At 31.2% G+C, this 22003-nt stretch overlaps 1 protein-coding gene and 1 long non-coding RNA gene across 2 annotated transcripts; both read right to left on the bottom strand.

Moving 5' to 3' along the window:
- Nucleotides 1–2429: 2429 nt before the first annotated feature.
- On the bottom strand, nt 2430–22003 carry LOC129887608 (uncharacterized). Its single transcript, XM_055962772.1, has 3 exons — nt 21864–22003; nt 20876–21205; nt 2430–2805 (listed from the first exon to the last, which is right to left on the bottom strand). Exons 1-3 carry the CDS (start codon nt 21940–21942, stop codon nt 2654–2656), a joined length of 561 nt encoding a protein of 186 aa, XP_055818747.1. The 5' UTR covers nt 21943–22003; the 3' UTR covers nt 2430–2653.
- Nucleotides 5163–15118, bottom strand: LOC129887609 (uncharacterized). Its single transcript, XR_008766442.1, has 2 exons — nt 15068–15118; nt 5163–5207 (listed from the first exon to the last, which is right to left on the bottom strand). It is a non-coding gene; the product is annotated as an uncharacterized LOC129887609 (long non-coding RNA).

Below are 22003 nucleotides of genomic sequence, written 5' to 3'. Positions count from 1 at the left end.
GATTTTTTATATTTAGAATTTGAATTTGAAAATTCTGATTAAGGAAAAAACAATCCTATTTACTGCATCATATTCTTTGATAATATTATACTTTTTTCTGGTTGCTCAATCAAAAGTATTTAAATTCAATACATATGAAAAATAGGTAAAAATTATTTATTTTATCTTAATTGACATTTTTAATATCTATTGTACCATTACATCATTAATTATTATTATTTTTATTTTTTAAAAAAACATATAATATTTTTCATTTCTTAATTTTTATATCAAATATTCTATACGACAAAATAAATATTATTTTCTAGATTAAAGGAAAAGTGAAAAATACTTATTATGTATATACATTAATGACGTTTATAATGAAATAAATAAGTAGAATAAAAAATTAATATAATAAAAACTCTCAATGTTTCCTTTTCATTATATTTCAATGACTAGCTCGGTTAAATAAGATATCGAATGTCTATTGTGTCTCTTCTAATTTGAGGCGTAACAATCTTGATTTTGTATTTTATGATTCAATATTTTTTTTGTGTGCCTGAATTCAACTTTTGGGGGTCCAAAATAGAAGTATAGCAATATAAATATTTACGGATTCATTAACTTACGAATAATGTATATTGATAGATTCAAATGTGTATTCAGAATTTTGACAAAATAAGTGTACTATTATGAAAATATGGATTTAAGATATAAATTAAAATCATTTGATTTTTAGGTTCTTATCACCGAATTTGTTAAACTTTTAAAATTAGGTCTAAAATTATTTTTTATCTATTTAAATAGTAACTTTATATATTCGTAGAAAAGTAAGGTAAAATATAATGTAATATATGCAGTAAGTAATTGACAATAAATTTAAAAGATATATATATATATATAAACGGTCCTCAGATTTGTTTGACTTTTTCATTCAAATATTTATCTAAAACATTATTTGATATTAATTGAAAATATGTCTGTTAAATACCAACATATATTATATTACTATGTAGTAGAAGCGGCTATAAGCATAAATGTCATGGTCAATATGTGTGCTTTGTGAAATTTAAATTACATTAAAGGTTATTTTGGTCATTTAAATATTAAATTATTAATTAAATTTTTAATAATTTATATATTTAAAAATTAGATAAAATATATTATAAAGCACAATAATTAATAATTTAAATATTTTTAAAAATTATATTAAAAAAATTATGGTTAAATAAAAAGTTGACACGACTCTTCATATTTTATCCGTACTACATAAATTGAGACAAAAAGAGTAAAAATATTTTCAATAATTAAAAAGACATTTTCAATAATTTGTATAATTGTTTTTGCTTTTTAAAAATTATAAATCATAATAATTAACGACTTATAATAATGCAAAAAATAAAAAAAATTATGGTCAAAGAATTTTTTTTATTTTCTCTAGAAATTCTATTTGTGTCACATAAATTGGGATAAAGGAGAAGTAACATATATTGAACTCGTGACATATTAAAAAAATTACAATCGATGAAAAATTTAATTAACTTTTCAAAAAATTTATATGTGCGACATAAATTGAAATAAAGAGAGTAAAGACAATTTGAATAATTTATATGTTGATAAATTATATCAAAAATATTATAAATTGTAATAATTAAAAACTTAATTAGTTTTAAAAATTACGATTCAAGAAAATATTTAATTAGCATTTAAAATTCTATTTATATTACATAAATTCAAATAAAAGAGATAATATATATTGGATCTGTGCTGACTCCAATACCTAGTTACATATAGACAATTCCTCACAAAAATATGGCCTGTGAGTGTCTCAAACGTAATAATATGGCAAAGAAGTCCATTCAAATACATTTTTTTTCGACTTTCACTACAACAAAAATAATTTTTAGCGGCAATAAATATGCACATTTATAAAGAGTGCTAAAACTTTTACCGACATTAGTTAATTGTCATTAGATCCAATGTCGCTATAGGATTTAGCGACATTTACAAAGAGTGTTAATTGCCGTTAATTAATTGTCGCTAAAGATCATTTTTGGTGTAGTGTTTCATTGTATACATCAAAAGTTAATTTAAATTGATAAAACTTATAAAAAATTTATCTGACGACAAGGCGCAAAAAATTAACTACTTTCTCCGTTCCTTTTTATTCGTAACAATTTTTTTTTGAGAGTTAAATAATATGAAATTTGACTAACATTTTAAGATGTATCCTTTTATCATATTGATATGAAGAAATATCAACTTATAGTACTTTTCTTTAATTTTTGAATATCTAATTTTTTATTTTAAAATATCAAATTAAGATAATGTAATTTAACTTTGAAAGTTGGTCAAATTGACTTTCGAAAAATGACAATCAGAAAACAACGGAGGGAGGAGGGAGTATATTTGTACTTCCCTTGAGAGAAAGCGTTAAACTCACAACGGCCAACAATTAAAGTTCTAACATATATTATAAAGTACCTTTCCGTTCTTCTCATTAGGCTAAAACGAAACACGATCATAATTTCTCTAGACCTTCGTGACCTAACACTTTGTATGGCATAACACACTAAAATAGTAACATGGCATATATTAAAAAAAAAAATTATATGGTAATTGTGATACCAAAGTCCTTATTTTATACAATATTTATACGCTCTAATTGAATTTAAAAAGGAGCCATTGCCGGAGATATCATGAAATTGGCGGGCTTGACTCCCATTTCCGGTGCTGGTGCCACAATTCCTGAGCTTCTGATCTCCGCCATTCCGCGGCGTGCATTTCCACCTTGTTCTTCGCACAACCTCGGAAGATATACACCTGCCAAAATCAAAGGAATATACATAATTACTATTACTACCTATCTATTAGTGACAATATTCTATTATTATTCGTTCAAAATAAATAATATATTTTTATATTTAAAAATAATTAATTTTATATTTCTCATTTTATCTTTAATATTTTGTTTTATTATTGCACAAATGTTATGATATATGTAAAGGAAAATTTTTTAGAGCATACAAATTAATGTTATGAGATGTTTAAAATAACTTTTAAGAGTCTTTATTCTTTTTAATTTCTTAATAAATTGAAGTGAAAGAAAGTATTACTGGACTTATTAGAGAGGGAAGAAAAAACAAGAACTTAGGATTTATTTAGTTTTGTTGTGCAATACATGTCTTGGTAAGTGTCACAATAATTTGATTTTTGTAAACGTCTGAGGTGTTGACACCCAATTTTGACCCTTCATAAACGAAATTAATTTTTATATAGTAATTTTTTCTTATAAATCTAACCATTTTTTTTTACTCCACTCTTAACCAAATTTCAAATCATTTTTTTTAAACTCAAAATTTGGGCCTAAATTCATCCTAATCCAATATTGTCATCCACTCTCTACAAGTCCAATAACAACAACAACCTACAATATTCTAACACCTATTCACCTAAAGCCCAATCCTTATAATAGTTTTGGCCCAACACCAACTTACTACAATACATATATTATACATATATTATACTTATACAATATTATACAATACATATATTATACTTATACAATACTAACCCCACCCCTTTTACTTTTTCCTTTTCCACCTCCCAATCCCACCTAAATCATCTTTTCTTAAAATCCCAAACATCATCATTCTCCTATCTTCATCTTTTTCCTTTTCCTTTTTTTCTTTTTCCTTTTTCACCCCACCAAAACCATCATTATTCAAAACTTCATTATTACTCTCACCAACCCCATTCTTTTTAAAAGACTTCTTCATCTTCTTCATAAAAAAAAAAAAAAGATGAACAAAAAAAAGAGGGAGACACCATTTTTTCACCAAGAACACACACACACAAAAAAAAAATCAAGAACACACACAAAAAAAAAGGAGAGAAAGGAAGAAGAACAAAAGGGAAAATTAATCTACAATCATCAAAAGGGAGAATTAGCTTCTGTTGGTATCTTTCATTCGTACTTTTGTGATGCTTGAAAATTCTCTTGCGGGCATTCAAGGTAAGAATATAACCAACCTCATGGCTTCATGTGCATTGTGTGGTGAGCTTTAGATTAAAATTCAATTGCATCGCACTGTTGATCTAGAACTTGGCCTGATATGTTTGTTGAGGCGAAATCCTGAGTTATGTTTGGTTTGAGAAAGGATTGTAGGCCTTTTTTGACCCGATTGTGCCTTTCAGAGCCTACCAAATAACATTAATCCCTAGTTTTCCCACCTTGAGCCTAAAACCTTTTCTTTGGACAACCACATCTTAGCCCTTTCCCTTCTGAGTGCTTACATGCACTATCCCTCTCTTGGCCCAACCTCCTTGAGCGCACCAAAGACGCGCAAATTATAGAAGAAGATCCAACTTCGAAATTGCCAAAGGCAAAAGACGTAAAGTCTCCAAAGTCAAGAAAGCAAAGACGACTTTCTCATAAAAAAAAAAGAACCTCCTACAAGGTCGATGTAAGACAAAAAGGAAACTACTCCAACAAAAAAGGAGAAACCTCAAAAAGGAACGAAAAGAGAAAAGCTCTAACAACTAAGGACTCAAAGAAGTCAAGACAAAAGAAAGAGGTGAAAAGAGGAAAAACTCTATCAAATAAAGACTCGAAGAAGTTGAGACAAAAGAAAGAGGATTAGACGTCAAAAGGCGTATCGATCATCAAAAGCACAAATTCAGTGTGATGCTCAAGGAGAGATTAAGTCACTTTTATCCCAAATTAATATCCCACTCGTTCCCTTAGCCTACATTACAAACCAATAAACAAGCCCTATATGATCTCATTCCAAATATTCTCACATTAGTGGAGACTTACATGCAGGCCAAGCATATGGTATCACAGTTGCATGCGTTGAACTTTCTTGAGAGTGTGAGTGCACTTTGTAAAATGTTCTCAAAATCAAACACTTCATATATGTGCGAAATAGAACTTTCTTTATTGTGAGGGCACTTGAAACATGATGATTGGTATAATTCTAAACCTTTGTTGGAAGCAGGATGAAAAAAATCTTGTCGACACTTAAGTATGTTTGAGGTACTACTTGAAGCTATAAGAATTACCTTGAAGTCAATCTCAGTTATGAGAAAGGAAATGAGAAAGGAAATGAGAAATATTTCTATGCATTCCTAACTGTTGATACCAATTGTAGTCAAAATTTGACTATCTCTTTACATTCACTAAAAAAAAAAAAAAAAAAAAAAAAAAAAAAAAAAAAAAAAAACTCTTGCATTTGTCCTTTGAAAGTGGGTAATCCCATTGATGTGAGATGCCTATTTTACTTCATTGGATCGTCCATATCAAACTGGTGGAATAGCTCGTGTTTTAAGCTGGAAATGTTGTAAGTAATACAGTTTTCCATGTCATTATGCTCATATTACACATGTGTCTACTGATTATCTTGTCTCAGATTTTGCAGCATTCAACATCCGATAAAATTGGAACTACATTTGACCTGATTCCTGCACCAACAGGATATGTAGACGCCACAATGGCTCGGTCATGTTCCTCGTAAGATTTTCATTTCTCCCTTTTAATGAAAACTGGGACAGAATTTTTGAGATCTTCTCAAAAATTCAGAAGAAGATACTATCTCCAGCAAGTCAAGATTGGAGATCATGTTAATATATGCAACTGGGACAGAATTTTTGAGATCTTCTCAAAAATTCTGTCAAGAATTGTCAAAAGTTCGAAGTCAACTTCAAATAATCTCCAACATTGCTAGAATGAAGCGAACTCAAATTCAAGTTGCGAGCCACCGAGGCCTCGTATAACTTCTATCAAAGACATGAGTTCCAACGAACACAAGTTGTTCAAAAAAAATAAATAAATAAAAAAATAATAATAATAATAATAAAAAAAAATAAATAAAAAAATTGTCAAATCATCCAAGAAGATGACAATGCATTTCATTTCCATTGCATTTTCATTTGCCAAGAGGGCCATTCATATTTTATTTTATTCATATTATATTATCGGAGGTGGTAATATCATTTGCCAAGAAGGCCATTCATATTTTATTTTATTCATATTATATTACCGAAGGTGGTAATATCATTGCCAAGAGGGCCATTGCATTTTCATCTGCCAAGAGGGCCATTGCATTCATCATTGCCAAGAGGGCCATTCATATTTTATTTTATTCATATTATATTACCGGAGGTGGTAATATCATTGCCAAGAGGGCCATTGCATTCATCATTACCAAGAGGGCCATTGCAATTTCATCTGCCAAGAGGGCCATTCATATTTTATTTTATTCATATTATATTACCGGAGGTGGTAATATCATTGCCAAGAGGGCCATTGCATTCATCATTGCCAAGAGGGCCATTGCATAATCATTGCCAAGAGGGCCATTGCATTCATATTATATTACCGGAGGTGGTAATATCATTGCCAAGAGGGCCATTGCATATTCATTTGCCAAGAGGGCCATTCATATTTTATTTTATTCATATTATATTATCGGAGGTGGTAATATCATTTGCCGAGAAGGCCATTCATTTTATTGCATTCATATTATATTGCCGGAGGTGGTAATATCATTGCCAAGAGGGCCATTGCATTCATCATTGCCAAGAGGGCCATTCATATTTTATTTTATTCATATTATATTATCGGAGGTTGTAATATCATTTGCCAAGAGGCCATTCATATTTTATTGCATTCATATTATATTGCCGGAGGTGGTAATATCATTGTCAAGAGGGCCATTGCATTCATCATTGCCAAGAGGGCCATTGCATTTTCATCTGCTAAGAGGGCCATTCATATTTTATTTTATTCATATTATATTACCGGAGGTGGTAATATCATTGCCAAGAGGGCCATTGCATTCATCATTGCCAAGAGGGCCATTGCATAATCATTGCCAAGAGGGCCATTGCATTCATATTATATTACCGAAGGTGGTAATATCATTGCCAAGAGGGCCATTGCATTTTCATCTGCCAAGAGGGCCATTCATATTTTATTCATATTATATTACCGGAGGTGGTAATATCATTGCCAAGAGGGTCATTGCATTCATCATTGCCAAGAGGGCCATTGCATATTCATTGCCAAAAGGGTCATTGCATTTTAATTTGCCAAGAGGGCCATTGCATTTTCATTTGCCAAAAGGGTCATTGCATATTCATTGCCAAGAAGGTCATTGCATATATCCAACCAATGGATTTTCATTCGTCCTACCAATGGACATGCAACATATCCTACCAATGGATCTTCATTTGTCCTACCGATGGACAGATAGTTATTTTTTCAAGTATCCTATCAATGGATCACAATCCTACCGATAGTGCAGCATTATCCTACCAACGAATCAATGAGGATTTTTCCAACATGCAAAGAGGATGAAAGAAAGTGCGAACGACATCAAAGAGGATGCAGCACAACGTGGAATCCTTTTAGCAGCGAACTGGGACACAGTCCAAAGAATAATGTCAAACTCATAGGACACGAGCTAAGAAAACGACTTCCACCACAATAAACTATATTTCTATCGGAAGGCGTGTGGTTATTTCGGGATCTAACCATAATCCAAAATTCGTATCAACCCTTTTTAAAAAAGATGAAATATGGTCGGTCAAAATTGATTTTGTCAATTTTCTTTGTCCAGGATCTCTTTCATCGACCCTACCCAAAGAAAGGGACAGCTGTTGACACCCAATTTTGACCCTTCATAAACGAAATTAATTTTTATATAGTAATTTTTTCTTATAAATCTAACCATTTTTTTTTACTCCACTCTTAACCAAATTTCAAATCATTTTTTTTAAACTCAAAATTTGGGCTTAAATTCATCCTAATCCAATATTGTCATCCACTCTCTACAAGTCCAATAACAACAACAACCTACAATATTCTAACACCTATTCACCTAAAGCCCAATCCTTATAATAGTTTTGGCCCAACACCAACTTACTACAATACATATATTATACATATATTATACTTATACAATATTATACAATACATATATTATACTTATACAATACTAACCCCACCCCTTTTACTTTTTCCTTTTCCACCTCCCAATCCCACCTAAATCATCTTTTCTTAAAATCCCAAACATCATCATTCTCCTATCTTCATCTTTTTCCTTTTCCTTTTTTTCTTTTTCCTTTTTCACCCCACCAAAACCATCATTATTCAAAACTTCATTATTACTCTCACCAACCCCATTCTTTTTAAAAGACTTCTTCATCTTCTTCATAAAAAAAAAAAAAAGATGAACAAAAAAAAGAGGGAGACACCATTTTTTCACCAAGAACACACACACAAAAAAAAAAAATCAAGAACACACACAAAAAAAAAGGAGAGAAAGGAAGAAGAACAAAAGGGAGAATTAATCTACAATCATCAATATTCATCAATATACAAGAAGAAAAAGAAAAAAAAAAAAAAGCAAGAACATAATACTACGAAAAAGAAAATCATAAAAAAAAAAAAAGTTTAGTCTTGTATTTTTCATTTTTTTTAGTTCTTTCTCTCATTTCTTGATAGGTTAAAGGAGTTCATCGCCCTCAAATTCGTCGTTTCAAGCGCTGCCCGAAAATAGGTTAAAGGAGTTCATCGCCCTCAAATTCGTCGTCTCAAGCGCTGCCCGAAAATAGGTAAGAATCTTTTCTCGATTTTATTTACTTAATTAATAATTATTTCATGTCTTCTATGTAGTTGATTTGTAATTATTTTTTTTAGTTAGCATGTGTTAGAATCAATTAGATTAATGATAAAAAATGAAACTTTTTTTTTGTCTTGCTTAAAGTGTAGAGACATCTTATAAAAAAAAAGAAAAATCTCAATTTCGTTCATGACTTTTTTTAGTAGTTTTGTTTGACCATATAGATTCTCATATTTTTAATTTTTTCTTTATCATGATTTAAATAATAAATATATACTTAAGTTATCATTGAGTTAGAATTTTCATTTTTTCATGGCTTAATTGATGTAAATCTTGCTTTAAAATTTGAGTTAGTTTACTATATAGGTTAATTTCATGTTCTTTAGTTATTTAAATATATATATTTTCTACATGTATGCATGTTGTTAGTCACTATATTGATGTAAATCTTGCTTTAAAATTTGAGTTAGTTTAATGTATAGGTTGATTTCATGTTCTTTAGTTATTTGAATATATTTCTCTATATATATATATATATATATATATTATTATTATTTTCTACATGTATGCATGTTGTTAGTCACTATATTGATGTAAATCTTGCTTTAAAATTTGAGTTAGTTTAATGTATAGGTTGATTTCATGTTCTTTAGTTATTTGAATATATATATTATTTTCTACATGTATGCATGTTGTTAGTCACTATGTTACTTTATATGCACTTCTAGTTGCATTCTCCAAATTGACATAGAAAGATAATCTTCAATTTATTGTCTTAAAATATTATGTTATATTTGTTTGTTCAATTTAAAATGAGTAGTAGCTTATATGATTTTATTTTGGTGCATGTGACACCATCCGAGTCCATCTTTGGACTAAATCCTCGCATATCATTGAGTTTTGAGTCAACTTCACCCTTGTTTGAATTTTGAAAGCTGATACGCAGATGTAAAGGAGGTTTACTATAGGTTCCGGAGGAAGAAAATAGACTGATATACAATCTATATACAGGAGATACAGAAAAAGGGTGACTGTATATATTGATATATATTTATATATAATCATGATATACAGAAACGAAATGGGCCAAAGGTCCAAAATACAGGTGGCCCAATATCTTAGTCCAGGTGTACAGAAACTAAGTATAGGGCCGGATTTTGTTTTGTTTATATTGTTATTCTATTTATTTGGGTTGTAATAATTTAATTTATTTATGGTTGTGTATACTTGCTTTAGATGTTAATTTTTAGTTTGGTTTGACTTAATCGAACTCCCCTTAAAAGAGAAACCATTTTTCTGTTAATTTGCTCTAAAAATGACTTTGTTCAAGTATTTTTCTTTTAGTTAGATATTTAAAAAAAATAGAATTTTCTTTCAAATTATCTTAAAGTTTTTTTTTTATATATAAGTTGATGTTCTTTCAAATCAATTGAGTTTAAAGTATCTTTCGGTAAAAGAAAAAATATTCTAAATAGCTCAAATAATTTTTCTTATGTAATCAAAGTCTTAATCATCTTTAATTTTGCTAAAATATATTAGATCTACCACTTCTCTTTAAATATATTTAAAATCCATTTACTCAGTCATTTAATAGAATATATTTTCTTAATAAATTATCTCAAATATCTCAAGTTGATTTACTATTCAAATAAATATATTTATCTTTACTACTTACAAGTAATTTTTTAAAGTTAGTCAAATACTTTTCAAATCGTCGGATAACCGCACGTTAGCGGCCATTTTGAGTGCTCACACCTTCTCAAAGTGGAAATAAGAACCTCGTACCCTTTTCTCTGAATTTTTAAGACTTAAATCTGTTAGGGTCTTTTAAATTAAGTTTTCTTAATTTCTTTAAAAAATTAAGTGGCGACTCCTTTTTTTTTCTAAAATTGATTTTTTCTCTAAAAAGTTGAAATTAATTTTAAACCGTCTTTTTTCGATATAAATGAAATGGCGACTCCGCTGGGGAATAATTAGGTTCTAACCATTAGATTTGATTGTTTATTTGACTAACTATTTGGGTTTGTAATAATTAGTAATTCTTGTTTTCCTTATTTGTGCAATTATGTGTTTAATTTATATATTAAATTGTTATTTGCATTTCATAGCATTTTTCCTATTTAATGTATAGTATATTAAAGAACGATTTTGCGGTACCGCAGTCGGGCTTTTTATACTTAACCCTTTTCGGAACGATCGACAATTTATTGATACGTCATGCGTCCAATAGTTGTCGTAAGTTCCAGCCTGAGTTGTCCGCTTGGGTTACCAGTCTTGTAAAAGCCACTCTTAGTCAACCTAGCGTAGAGCAAAGCCAAATCCCTAATTTAGTGCATTGGCCTAAGATGACCCAATACCCAAGGCGTATTGGGCCCATTAGAAAGACCACCTTGAGTTCAAAACGGCCCTCGGCCTAAATGGACAATCATACCTATATGTTTAAATTTGAAGGTTTTATACGCGGTTTGGCAAACCATTGTCCCTCGGGGTTGGGAGTTTTTTTTGTAGCTTAGTCTAGTCAAAGAAGGACCTTCAGTGAATGACACTTCATCCAAAAGGCGTTGACGTTCAGAGATGTCAAGAAATCAAGAAAGAAGGATTTTCCACGAAGGCTTAGTTGGGATTGTACCCCTGCGTGGGACTGATTATTTATATTCCTTTTTTCTATTTATGTATCCCCATTCAAATTATTCATAATATTTGTATAAATATAAGTTTTGGGGCAATGGAATGTTTCAAATGACGTAATACATCCTTCAAATCGTTAGGCCTACCTTTGGCACAAAAAGGTCACATATCTATTTAGGATGCGCAATAATTGTTTGTGTGTTATATGCTATAACTGTTTTGTGAATATGTTGCTTTATTTGGAGACATGCTAGTCTACTCTTTTAGATTTTTTTAGAGCCTTATAGGCATAAATATCGAGTCATTATCGATAGTGCGTCCAAATATTCAATGAGTCTTTAATTTCCTAACAAAATTCGAACTTTACACTCAAATCATAAACTTTGCTTTCTCATATCCACAAAAAAAAATAATCAAGTGGTCGAACTACGTAGGACCTGAATTCTCCTTTGTGAGATACGTAGGCAGTCTTTCAAGGCTCGGTCCCTGTTTTTGAAGTTTTCAGTTTTCCTCATTCTTTCAAAGAAATTGAGAACTTTTTCTGCATCTAAGAAAAACAAAGGTACAAAAGTTGAAACGCAAAAAAAAAAAATCTGTGATTCACAAGTCAACTTTTCTCACACATTTATCATAAAATTAATTTTTGTCCGTTTACTCTTTCTTCACCCATAGATTAGTTTGTCTTAAAACAAAGCAACATTTATGTGTTTAGAATTATGTGATATTTTGCATTAATTATTACAAGCACAGACTAATACTTTGGCTTTTGAGTTATTTTTCTTTTTCAGGGAAAGACTAATTTATGTCGGAAAACAAACTTGCTTACTTCTCAAAGATCGAGGGTTCAACAAAGTTGTTTCTTTCTTTGTAGGGGCTGTTATCAAAGGACATCATGCGATAAATGAAAGGATCTCAATTTGGAGGTCAATTCCCTCTCCCTAACTAAGAAGTTTTCTTTGTACACAGAAGAGACGACATTATTTCAAGAGAGGGGATCACGGGACAAAGAGTTCATGGGAAATAAGGATGACATTAAATTTCACAAGACACCAATACACAGCCTGAAAGATAAATCGGGGGAGTCTTTGACTATGAAATCTTACTCCTATATCTTGTTACTTATTTTTTTTTATATAGAATGGCCCCGCTTTCACACTTTTCTCATATCTTTGCAGGAAAACTGTCCCCGACAATAGTCGGGGATGGTTATAACAACGTATGATTCTTTGAATAGTTGGAAGAATTCAAATCATAAGAGACAATCCTCAAGAAAAACACAACAACAATAACCAGAGCTCAAGAAATTGGATTTATTGGAGAAGTATCAATTTGAGGAAGAAAGATATAGGGTGATAAACATCCAACGTCTATATTAGATGAAGAATTAAAGAGATACATATTCCAAGAGTCTCCTAAAAAAAATGATATAAAAATTCAAGATAAACAAGAAATAGATACTGAGTATGACAGCATAAAATACTGAAAGCAGAGAGCTAAATATTGGGACAAATTATTGGAAACAAGTGTTCAACAGGATGCAAATACTAATTGAGAAATTATAGGAAAGCATAGAAAACATTGAAAGACAATCCTCTCTAGTAGAAGAATTATCCCAGATTCTGAAAAGAGCAGATAATTTCGTACAATTTGTCCTCCAAAATGCACCTGTTATTATCCGTCACCAGGACAATGAGTTATGTTATCTACAATTGTTTGTCAAGTCTGCATGAAGAGGACATCATCAATAAATAAATGTAAAGATTTTACTAGTACTGATGTAAAGGAATCTCGAGACTTCAAATGAGAGGTTTTGGAAAGGGGAATATCGGCAAAGAAGGGATTATTTGGGTCAAAGAATTTTCTAATATATGTTGAACCTGTGTTCAGTAAGGCAGGAGAGACAATTGTTGTAAATTACATAGAAATGGAGATAACTGATCAGATAAGGAAAAGAGAAAAAAAAATGGCAAAATTGCAAGAAGAGATAGTTGTACATAAAGCCAAGGAGACTGAACTTAACAGAGAAAACTATGCGAGAGAAACAAATGCTTGCAACCATGTCTCATTAGATTAGATCCTTTTGTCAGGAGTGGTCAATATGATCGAGATTTTTTCTACCATAAAATTAGATAAGGAACTTCGTCAGCTTGTGAATGTAATATTGTCTTCAGGAGATTTGGTTCTTCAACTAATAAATGACATCATTGACCTTTCCAAAGTCGAATCAGGAGTAATGAAGTTGGAAGCCACAACATTCCGACCAAGAGAGGTTATAAAGCACGCTGCAGCATCTCCACAGAAAATATTAATATTGGAAGACCACACCAAGTTTGTCTAAAGCTCTGAATTATTTTATATATCATATCTGCAAGAACTACGCACACCTGATTCTCATCTCGATGAGATACGTAGGCAGCCCTTCTTGGGTTCGGTATTTCTTTTTTCAAAAAAAAAATGATTAAAAAAATAGAAAATAAATAAAATAAAAAATTGTGTACATATGTTAAGTGTCATATCTTCTTGATTGGAACGAATACAGTTAGGAGCATGCGAAATATTTGGTATGATGAAAATGATTGGCTTTGTGGTAAACCATAGCTTCTGTTGGTATCTTTCATTCGTACTTTTGTGATGCTTGAAAATTCTCTTGCGGGCATTCAAGGTAAGAATATAACCAACCTCATGGCTTCATGTGCATTGTGTGGTGAGCTTTAGATTAAAATTCAATTGCATCGCACTGTTGATCTAGAACTTGGCCTGATATGTTTGTTGAGGCGAAATCCTGAGTTATGTTTGGTTTGAGAAAGGATTGTAGGCCTTTTTTGACCCGATTGTGCCTTTCAGAGCCTACCAAATAACATTAATCCCTAGTTTTCCCACCTTGAGCCTAAAACCTTTTCTTTGGACAACCACATCTTAGCCCTTTCCCTTCTGAGTGCTTACATGCACTATCCCTCTCTTGGCCCAACCTCCTTGAGCGCACCAAAGACGCGCAAATTATAGAAGAAGATCCAACTTCGAAATTGCCAAAGGCAAAAGACGTAAAGTCTCCAAAGTCAAGAAAGCAAAGACGACTTTCTCATAAAAAAAAAAAGAACCTCCTACAAGGTCGATGTAAGACAAAAAGGAAACTACTCCAACAAAAAAGGAGAAACCTCAAAAAGGAACGAAAAGAGAAAAGCTCTAACAACTAAGGACTCAAAGAAGTCAAGACAAAAGAAAGAGGTGAAAAGAGGAAAAACTCTATCAAATAAAGACTCGAAGAAGTTGAGACAAAAGAAAGAGGATTAGACGTCAAAAGGCGTATCGATCATCAAAAGCACAAATTCAGTGTGATGCTCAAGGAGAGATTAAGTCACTTTTATCCCAAATTAATATCCCACCCGTTCCCTTAGCCTACATTACAAACCAATAAACAAGCCCTATATGATCTCATTCCAAATATTCTCACATTAGTGGAGACTTACATGCAGGCCAAGCATATGGTATCACAGTTGCATGCGTTGAACTTTCTTGAGAGTGTGAGTGCACTTTGTAAAATGTTCTCAAAATCAAACACTTCATATATGTGCGAAATAGAACTTTCTTTATTGTGAGGGCACTTGAAACATGATGATTGGTATAATTCTAAACCTTTGTTGGAAGCAGGATGAAAAAAATCTTGTCGACACTTAAGTATGTTTGAGGTACTACTTGAAGCTATAAGAATTACCTTGAAGTCAATCTCAGTTATGAGAAAGGAAATGAGAAAGGAAATGAGAAATATTTCTATGCATTCCTAACTGTTGATACCAATTGTAGTCAAAATTTGACTATCTCTTTACATTCACTAAAAAAAAAAAAAAAAAAAAAAAAAAAAAAAAAAAAAAAAAAAAAAAAAAACTCTTGCATTTGTCCTTTGAAAGTGGGTAATCCCATTGATGTGAGATGCCTATTTTACTTCATTGGATCGTCCATATCAAACTGGTGGAATAGCTCGTGTTTTAAGCTGGAAATGTTGTAAGTAATACAGTTTTCCATGTCATTATGCTCATATTACACATGTGTCTACTGATTATCTTGTCTCAGATTTTGCAGCATTCAACATCCGATAAAATTGGAACTACATTTGACCTGATTCCTGCACCAACAGGATATGTAGACGCCACAATGGCTCGGTCATGTTCCTCGTAAGATTTTCATTTCTCCCTTTTAATGAAAACTGGGACAGAATTTTTGAGATCTTCTCAAAAATTCAGAAGAAGATACTATCTCCAGCAAGTCAAGATTGGAGATCATGTTAATATATGCAACTGGGACAGAATTTTTGAGATCTTCTCAAAAATTCTGTCAAGAATTGTCAAAAGTTCGAAGTCAACTTCAAATAATCTCCAACATTGCTAGAATGAAGCGAACTCAAATTCAAGTTGCGAGCCACCGAGGCCTCGTATAACTTCTATCAAAGACATGAGTTCCAACGAACACAAGTTGTTCAAAAAAAATAAATAAATAAAAAAATAATAATAATAATAATAAAAAAAAATAAATAAAAAAATTGTCAAATCATCCAAGAAGATGACAATGCATTTCATTTCCATTGCATTTTCATTTGCCAAGAGGGCCATTCATATTTTATTTTATTCATATTATATTATCGGAGGTGGTAATATCATTTGCCAAGAAGGCCATTCATATTTTATTTTATTCATATTATATTACCGAAGGTGGTAATATCATTGCCAAGAGGGCCATTGCATTTTCATCTGCCAAGAGGGCCATTGCATTCATCATTGCCAAGAGGGCCATTCATATTTTATTTTATTCATATTATATTACCGGAGGTGGTAATATCATTGCCAAGAGGGCCATTGCATTCATCATTGCCAAGAGGGCCATTGCAATTTCATCTGCCAAGAGGGCCATTCATATTTTATTTTATTCATATTATATTACCGGAGGTGGTAATATCATTGCCAAGAGGGCCATTGCATTCATCATTGCCAAGAGGGCCATTGCATAATCATTGCCAAGAGGGCCATTGCATTCATATTATATTACCGGAGGTGGTAATATCATTGCCAAGAGGGCCATTGCATATTCATTTGCCAAGAGGGCCATTCATATTTTATTTTATTCATATTATATTATCGGAGGTGGTAATATCATTTGCCGAGAAGGCCATTCATTTTATTGCATTCATATTATATTGCCGGAGGTGGTAATATCATTGCCAAGAGGGCCATTGCATTCATCATTGCCAAGAGGGCCATTCATATTTTATTTTATTCATATTATATTATCGGAGGTTGTAATATCATTTGCCAAGAGGCCATTCATATTTTATTGCATTCATATTATATTGCCGGAGGTGGTAATATCATTGCCAAGAGGGCCATTGCATTCATCATTGCCAAGAGGGCCATTGCATTTTCATCTGCTAAGAGGGCCATTCATATTTTATTTTATTCATATTATATTACCGGAGGTGGTAATATCATTGCCAAGAGGGCCATTGCATTCATCATTGCCAAGAGGGCCATTGCATAATCATTGCCAAGAGGGCCATTGCATTCATATTATATTACCGAAGGTGGTAATATCATTGCCAAGAGGGCCATTGCATTTTCATCTGCCAAGAGGGCCATTCATATTTTATTCATATTATATTACCGGAGGTGGTAATATCATTGCCAAGAGGGTCATTGCATTCATCATTGCCAAGAGGGCCATTGCATATTCATTGCCAAAAGGGTCATTGCATTTTAATTTGCCAAGAGGGCCATTGCATTTTCATTTGCCAAAAGGGTCATTGCATATTCATTGCCAAGAAGGTCATTGCATATATCCAACCAATGGATTTTCATTCGTCCTACCAATGGACATGCAACATATCCTACCAATGGATCTTCATTTGTCCTACCGATGGACAGATAGTTATTTTTTCAAGTATCCTATCAATGGATCACAATCCTACCGATAGTGCAGCATTATCCTACCAACGAATCAATGAGGATTTTTCCAACATGCAAAGAGGATGAAAGAAAGTGCGAACGACATCAAAGAGGATGCAGCACAACGTGGAATCCTTTTAGCAGCGAACTGGGACACAGTCCAAAGAATAATGTCAAACTCATAGGACACGAGCTAAGAAAACGACTTCCACCACAATAAACTATATTTCTATCGGAAGGCGTGTGGTTATTTCGGGATCTAACCATAATCCAAAATTCGTATCAACCCTTTTTAAAAAAGATGAAATATGGTCGGTCAAAATTGATTTTGTCAATTTTCTTTGTCCAGGATCTCTTTCATCGACCCTACCCAAAGAAAGGGACAGCTGTTGACACCCAATTTTGACCCTTCATAAACGAAATTAATTTTTATATAGTAATTTTTTCTTATAAATCTAACCATTTTTTTTTACTCCACTCTTAACCAAATTTCAAATCATTTTTTTTAAACTCAAAATTTGGGCTTAAATTCATCCTAATCCAATATTGTCATCCACTCTCTACAAGTCCAATAACAACAACAACCTACAATATTCTAACACCTATTCACCTAAAGCCCAATCCTTATAATAGTTTTGGCCCAACACCAACTTACTACAATACATATATTATACATATATTATACTTATACAATATTATACAATACATATATTATACTTATACAATACTAACCCCACCCCTTTTACTTTTTCCTTTTCCACCTCCCAATCCCACCTAAATCATCTTTTCTTAAAATCCCAAACATCATCATTCTCCTATCTTCATCTTTTTCCTTTTCCTTTTTTTCTTTTTCCTTTTTCACCCCACCAAAACCATCATTATTCAAAACTTCATTATTACTCTCACCAACCCCATTCTTTTTAAAAGACTTCTTCATCTTCTTCATAAAAAAAAAAAAAAGATGAACAAAAAAAAGAGGGAGACACCATTTTTTCACCAAGAACACACACACAAAAAAAAAAAATCAAGAACACACACAAAAAAAAAGGAGAGAAAGGAAGAAGAACAAAAGGGAGAATTAATCTACAATCATCAATATTCATCAATATACAAGAAGAAAAAGAAAAAAAAAAGAAAGCAAGAACATAATACTACGAAAAAGAAAATCATAAAAAAAAAAAAAGTTTAGTCTTGTATTTTTCATTTTTTTTTAGTTCTTTCTCTCATTTCTTGATAGGTTAAAGGAGTTCATCGCCCTCAAATTCGTCGTTTCAAGCGCTGCCCGAAAATAGGTTAAAGGAGTTCATCGCCCTCAAATTCGTCGTCTCAAGCGCTGCCCGAAAATAGGTAAGAATCTTTTCTCGATTTTATTTACTTAATTAATAATTATTTCATGTCTTCTATGTAGTTGATTTGTAATTATTTTTTTTAGTTAGCATGTGTTAGAATCAATTAGATTAATGATAAAAAATGAAACTTTTTTTTTGTCTTGCTTAAAGTGTAGAGACATCTTATAAAAAAAAAGAAAAATCTCAATTTCGTTCATGACTTTTTTTAGTAGTTTTGTTTGACCATATAGATTCTCATATTTTTAATTTTTTCTTTATCATGATTTAAATAATAAATATATACTTAAGTTATCATTGAGTTAGAATTTTCATTTTTTCATGGCTTAATTGATGTAAATCTTGCTTTAAAATTTGAGTTAGTTTACTATATAGGTTAATTTCATGTTCTTTAGTTATTTAAATATATATATTTTCTACATGTATGCATGTTGTTAGTCACTATATTGATGTAAATCTTGCTTTAAAATTTGAGTTAGTTTAATGTATAGGTTGATTTCATGTTCTTTAGTTATTTGAATATATTTCTCTATATATATATATATATATATATATTATTATTATTTTCTACATGTATGCATGTTGTTAGTCACTATATTGATGTAAATCTTGCTTTAAAATTTGAGTTAGTTTAATGTATAGGTTGATTTCATGTTCTTTAGTTATTTGAATATATATATTATTTTCTACATGTATGCATGTTGTTAGTCACTATGTTACTTTATATGCACTTCTAGTTGCATTCTCCAAATTGACATAGAAAGATAATCTTCAATTTATTGTCTTAAAATATTATGTTATATTTGTTTGTTCAATTTAAAATGAGTAGTAGCTTATATGATTTTATTTTGGTGCATGTGACACCATCCGAGTCCATCTTTGGACTAAATCCTCGCATATCATTGAGTTTTGAGTCAACTTCACCCTTGTTTGAATTTTGAAAGCTGATACGCAGATGTAAAGGAGGTTTACTATAGGTTCCGGAGGAAGAAAATAGACTGATATACAATCTATATACAGGAGATACAGAAAAAGGGTGACTGTATATATTGATATATATTTATATATAATCATGATATACAGAAACGAAATGGGCCAAAGGTCCAAAATACAGGTGGCCCAATATCTTAGTCCAGGTGTACAGAAACTAAGTATAGGGCCGGATTTTGTTTTGTTTATATTGTTATTCTATTTATTTGGGTTGTAATAATTTAATTTATTTATGGTTGTGTATACTTGCTTTAGATGTTAATTTTTAGTTTGGTTTGACTTAATCGAACTCCCCTTAAAAGAGAAACCATTTTTCTGTTAATTTGCTCTAAAAATGACTTTGTTCAAGTATTTTTCTTTTAGTTAGATATTTAAAAAAAATAGAATTTTCTTTCAAATTATCTTAAAGTTTTTTTTTTATATATAAGTTGATGTTCTTTCAAATCAATTGAGTTTAAAGTATCTTTCGGTAAAAGAAAAAATATTCTAAATAGCTCAAATAATTTTTCTTATGTAATCAAAGTCTTAATCATCTTTAATTTTGCTAAAATATATTAGATCTACCACTTCTCTTTAAATATATTTAAAATCCATTTACTCAGTCATTTAATAGAATATATTTTCTTAATAAATTATCTCAAATATCTCAAGTTGATTTACTATTCAAATAAATATATTTATCTTTACTACTTACAAGTAATTTTTTAAAGTTAGTCAAATACTTTTCAAATCGTCGGATAACCGCACGTTAGCGGCCATTTTGAGTGCTCACACCTTCTCAAAGTGGAAATAAGAACCTCGTACCCTTTTCTCTGAATTTTTAAGACTTAAATCTGTTAGGGTCTTTTAAATTAAGTTTTCTTAATTTCTTTAAAAAATTAAGTGGCGACTCCTTTTTTTTTCTAAAATTGATTTTTTCTCTAAAAAGTTGAAATTAATTTTAAACCGTCTTTTTTCGATATAACATGAGGTACGTTAAAAAATTGTTCCATCCGTCTCACTTCATGTGATACTCTTTTTTTTTCAGTAAGTTCAAAAAAAAACACCTTTCATAATTTATAATCATACAAATATTTATGATTTATTTTGGACCACAAATTTCAAAAGTCGTTCATTTTCTTTGTTAAACTCTATGTCTAGTCAAACACAGTCTAATACTAGCCTTGGTTTCACGGATTCCATTTTGATCTAAACCGAAAACCCATATTTTTATATACAAAATTACTTCCTTTTTTTAGCCCTTTTTTCATTGGGGGGGCGTCTTCTTACCTTCGGTCACATTCAAGACCTGATTAAACTGATTGTCACATAAATTCAGACGCAAGGAGTAAATGATTAAAAGAGGAAACATCAAACATGCATAATTAAGTACCTTCACCAGCAGCAAGGTTGAAGTAGAGATCAACAATATTTGGGCAATGTTTGTAGCATTCAGAGGAACACAACTTCTTTGTAAAGTGGCACTCCAAGAGAGAATCCGAAGAAATTCCGATGGTATTCCGGTCGACGCCGCACGACTGGATGCACTGATCGGTTTCGATTCGATTTTTGAGCTTATTATCAGCCTCAATTTCCGACGTCCGGCATGTATATACGTGTTCACCGCTCCGTCGGAGATGTTTCTCTAGGACGCAACGTTTTCCGGTACTTGATATTGCGAAAGCGCATGAATCTTTGTTTAAATTCTCGCATGTTATGCTCCCTACACACACAAAATTATAGTCGAGTTAAGACAGTGGTGGATTTAGAATTTAATTTCGATGAGTTCAAATTTCGACGTTATATAACACTGAATTTATTGGACTCTTTGAAATTATGGGTTCATAATATAATATCAATATACTGTTAAAATATTGGATTTGATTGAACCTTTAAAAAGCTACATTCGCTAGTTATTTAATAGGTGTTTCGTCAAGTTTTTTCAGAAATTAAAAGTGCTTATTTTAGAAGGTTACGTGTTTGATAAGCTAAGATTTTTTTTTTTTTGAGTAATAACAAAAACTGTTTTTCACAATTTTAAAAGAATACAACTTCTTAGAATTAACAATTTTTGAAAGCTTGATCAAGCATAAATTGTTCAAGTGATATTAGATAGAAGTATTTTTCGAATTGATTAGAGTACACTTTTCAAGATAAGTAAATTTTGGAAGCTTGATCAAACTGGAGACTAAAATGCTCTCTATAATATATCTGATTTGATAATATAACTAGTTATATAACAAGTTAAAATATACCGTATATATATATGAGCTAATAATAATCAATATTTGTATTGCAATAACTAGCAATTACTACTCCTTTATATATACTTACCCTGTATTGCAATAACTAGCAATTACTACTCCTTTATATATACTGACCTAGGGTAACTTGCACGCAAAAGGCAAGTGCAAAAGCAACAATAGCCAAAGTCTTCAAGCTGTTGAATGAAGCAACCATGATGAAAACTAGCTAGAAAAAATGGTGTGTGTGTGTGTGTGTGTTTTTCCTCAAAATGACT

This window comes from Solanum dulcamara, chromosome 4, assembly GCF_947179165.1.
Source record: "Solanum dulcamara chromosome 4, daSolDulc1.2, whole genome shotgun sequence".
NCBI lineage: Eukaryota > Viridiplantae > Streptophyta > Magnoliopsida > Solanales > Solanaceae > Solanum > Solanum dulcamara.
Note: the sequence above shows the minus strand (reverse complement) of the source record. Positions and strands in the feature narration are given on the sequence as shown.